General features: G+C 35.9%; 1 protein-coding gene across 1 annotated transcript; it reads right to left on the bottom strand.

The window, feature by feature from the left end:
• Positions 1 to 5: 5 nt before the first annotated feature.
• LOC143075911 (sodium- and chloride-dependent creatine transporter 1-like) lies at positions 6 to 4120 on the bottom strand (the record flags this gene model as incomplete). The annotated part of the gene is given in 4 exon segments (XM_076251496.1): positions 6 to 138; positions 1282 to 1594; positions 3621 to 3752; positions 4016 to 4120. Coding segments are annotated over 4 exon segments (666 nt in total), but the record flags the coding sequence as incomplete, so codon positions are not given.

Genomic DNA, 4120 nt, shown 5'->3' with positions numbered 1-4120 from the left:
CAAACCTTGCCAATGCTTTTAACGCCTTTGATAACACACAGCCCGACAACTAACCAGATGAAAAAGAAACACAACATCAACTTCCAGTTTATAGTTCCTAATTCACTGATCCCAGAAGACATCTGGAGCACATTCTCCCTGCAACATACATGTATGTAAAAGGTTGATAACATAAGTATTAAACAAGTAGACTTATTTGTTTAGGAGCCAGCTGAAGGACGCCTCCGGGTGCGGGAGTTTCTCGCTGCATTGAAGACTCATTGGTGACCTTCTGCTATTGTCTGTTCTATGGTCGGGTTGTTGTCTCTTTGACACATTCCCCATTTCCATTTTCAATTTCATGATTCGTCAAAATAAGTTGATTTTTAGCCCTTTTTTGTAAATTTTTGTTATCTTTTACAAAAATCTTCTCCTCTGAAACCACTATGACAAATCGGCTTTCGTCTGCTCTATGGTTGGGTTGTTGTCTCTTTAATTGACACGTTCCCCATTTTTATTCTCAATTGTATGATAACATTTCACAGATAATATTAGATATGCTACTAAATAAATGTAGTAAGGGAGCTACCATTTGATTGTTATGGGGGGGGGGGGGGGGGGGGCTAGGATGAAATTTGAAAAAAATAGGCAGGACAGGAGTTTTGAGTAAAAAAAAGGCAGGATGAGCAACTTGGTAAAAAAAGGGTAGGATAACAATTTGTGTAAAAAAAGTCAGGATAAACTAGTAAAAAAAAGAGAGGACAGAGATTACAACTAAAAAAACAAGCAGGACAAAATTTTTCATCCTAGCCCCTCTTTTATCATTCGCTTCCCTTCTACAATCCTAGATTACTAATATTGATTTCAATTCAAAAGTCATCATAAACACACTTAATATCCCCATTACAATTTAATTTTATAATTGAGTCATATATTCTATAATATTTTCTTATATGCGCCTTTTCTATATTACAATATAACATCTCAAACACTTTCTTAATAGTCGGGAATAATTTAAGTGGATTTTAATTAGTGGTTAATTTCTATTGCAAAAATATAGACCTAGTAGCAATTTCTAATTGTAATCCTGTAAATGATTTGTAATCGTTTGATTGATTGGTGATTGTTTAATGTCAAGTGATGAACTTGTTTGAAGCAGGATTAATATAAAACCTCTTTCATTTATAACTTCATCGTTAATCACAAAAATAGGGGGTTCCCAGGTTTGAACAGAAAATTGAATAAGTTAACTTGGTTTTTATCTTTTCATCATTTCTCAAAGGTAAATGTCAGATAATGAACCTCCAAAATTCTTCCGGTGCTGTAATCCAAGATCCATTTGTGGTGCAAACAACAGTCGCATTTACCAAACTTGCATTGTACTGCTTGTAACTTGTTACAGCATCAGTCTCATTTGTGGTCATGTTATGGTATTTAGACTGACATTTATACCCTTGATGCGAAATGCAATTTGGACTGTTCCATTCGTTGTCACAGGTTGTCCAGGGTAGGGGACTAACGAAAGAGTGTCCAATATAATACAATATCCAGGCGTTGATGATAGTATAAATTACACCATAAAGGAAGATAACTGTTGTCATGGAATATCCTACTCCTAAAATGAAAGAAGAGGGATCTTTAAAATTTATCAGTACATAAAGGGTTTATCCTATCTCGGGACGTTGGGATTTGGCCTTTCAAGTTGTAGGAATATGGGATTAATTGAATCTTTATCCCCTCGATACACCCTTTTAATATAAAACAAAAATAATCACTTTGCTGAGAAGTTCTATGTTAATATAAAAAAGAAGATGTGGTATGATTGCCAATGAGACAACTATCCACAAAAGACCAAAATGACACAGACATTAATAACTATAGGTCACCGTACGGCCTTCAGGTTGCTAAAAATAATGGGGAAAAAAACCATTTGAACGCTTGTGTTTTTGTTCCGATGTTGTTTTGTTGTTGTTGTACAAAGTGACATCCTTTAAATGCGTTCGTATACCCATCGGTAAATGGTCTGCTATCCCTTTCGGAGCACCTACATGAAGTATGTTGTTGTTATACAAAGTAGCATACTTTAAATGCGTTCGTATACCCATCGGTAAATGGTCTGCTATCCCTTTCGGAGCACCTACACGAGGTCTATTGTTGTTGTACAAAGTAGCAAACTTTAAATGCGTTCGTATACCCATCGGTAAATGGTCTGCTATCCCTTTCGGAGCACCTACATGAGGTCTGTTGTTGTTGTACAAAGTAGCATACTTAAAATGCGTTCGTATACCCATCGGTAAATGGTCTGCTATCCCTTTCGGAGCACCTACATAAGGTCAGTTCCCCTTTCTTTTATGGGTTCGTGTTGGTCATGCATTCTAGTTGTCTATGTTGTATTTTTGCATTGGTTTGTGTATTGCTGTTGGTCTCTTGGTCTTTTTTTTTAAGACATGTTTGCCATGGCGTTGTCAGTTTATTTTCGACTAATGACTATGAATTTCCCTAAGGTATTTTGTTACTTTCGTTCAGTGGCGCTAATAAGAAATATCAATATTTGTCATTAATGACGACGAAAAAACAGTCGCCATTTTGCATAACGATCAATAATTAGTATACCCATCGGTAATCCTCGGATTCCGCTATTCTCCTTCTGTAAAATCGATATGTTTTGACGCTCTTAATGGTCCGAATGTCACGAGAATCGGGATATGGTGCAACAAACTTAAGTATCCAAAACGAAAATTTGATTTCTGAATGTATCGATTAATGTTGTTGGGAACATGATCTGTGCTTACCTTTCAGTAAATGGCTAAACATTCTGAATTTGTCGACTAATGTTGTTCGGAACATCTGTGCTTACCGTTCAGTAATGGACAAATATTCCGAATTTATCGGCTAATGTTGTTCGGAACATTCATGCTTACCTTTCAGTAATGGACAAACATTCTGAATTTGTCGACTAATGTTGTTCGGAACATCTATGCTTACCTTTCAGTAATGGACAAACATTCTGAATTTATCGATTAATTGTGTTCGGAACATCTATGCTGACCTCTCAGTAATGGACAAGCATTCTGAATTTGTCGATTAATGTTGTTCGGAATACACATGTCTACCTTTCAGTAACGGACAAACATTCCGAATTTGTCGACTAGTGTTGTTCGGAACATCAATGCTTACCTTTCAGTAATGGACAAACATCCTGAATTTCACGACTAAAGTCGTTCGCCACATTCATGCTTACCTTTCAGTAATGGACTTACATTCTTAATTTGTCGACTAATGGTGTTCGGAACATCAATGCTTACCTTTCAGTAATGGACAAACATCCTGAATTTCACGACTAATGTCGTTCGGAACATTTATGCTTACCTTTCAGTAATGGACAGACATTCGGAATTTGTCGATTAATGGTGTTCGGAACATCTATGCTTTCAAATGTACCTCTCAGTAATGGACAAGCATTCTGAATTTGTCGATTAATGGTGTTCGGAACACCTATGCTTACAAATGTACCTCTCAGTAATGGACAAGCATTCTGAATTTGTCAATTAATGTTGTTCGGAATACATATGCCTACCTTTCAGTAACGGACAAACATTCTGAATTTGTCGACTAATGTAGTTCGGAACATATATGCTTACCTTTCAGTAATGGACAAACATTAAATACATTTGTACATCCTTTTCCTAAAAACTGACCAACAGATGCTTCAAGAAAGAAAATCGGCAAGGAAAATGTCACTAGACACACGATGTACGGTATTAGAAAGGCACCTGAAAATATATGTTTTCAAATATCATGTCACAAACAAGACGATTTTATAAAAAGAGGTAAAGACAATGTATAGTTCAAAAAGTGCCTTACAAAACACTAGTTTATTTTTTTTTATCTTACATTTACCAAGTTTAATTATTATGACAAATTTCGTTGAGTATTTTACCCTTATATGTTCAATATTCAGAAAAAAAAAGGAAATCGCTTATCATTTCTTGTTTAATTGCAAGTGTTTGGCAATGTGCTACTAGTATACTTTAACCTCCTCCATTCTTCATGCACACGTATGGAAATCGCCACAAGTTTCCAAGTCCAACACTCCAGCCCATGACTGATAAAATGTAATCCATCTTATTTGTCCATTGCC

This window comes from Mytilus galloprovincialis, chromosome 5 (assembly GCF_965363235.1).
Source record: "Mytilus galloprovincialis chromosome 5, xbMytGall1.hap1.1, whole genome shotgun sequence".
Classification (NCBI taxonomy): domain Eukaryota; kingdom Metazoa; phylum Mollusca; class Bivalvia; order Mytilida; family Mytilidae; genus Mytilus; species Mytilus galloprovincialis.
The sequence above is the reverse complement of the archived record's forward strand: the minus strand, read 5'-3'. Positions and strand labels throughout refer to the sequence as shown.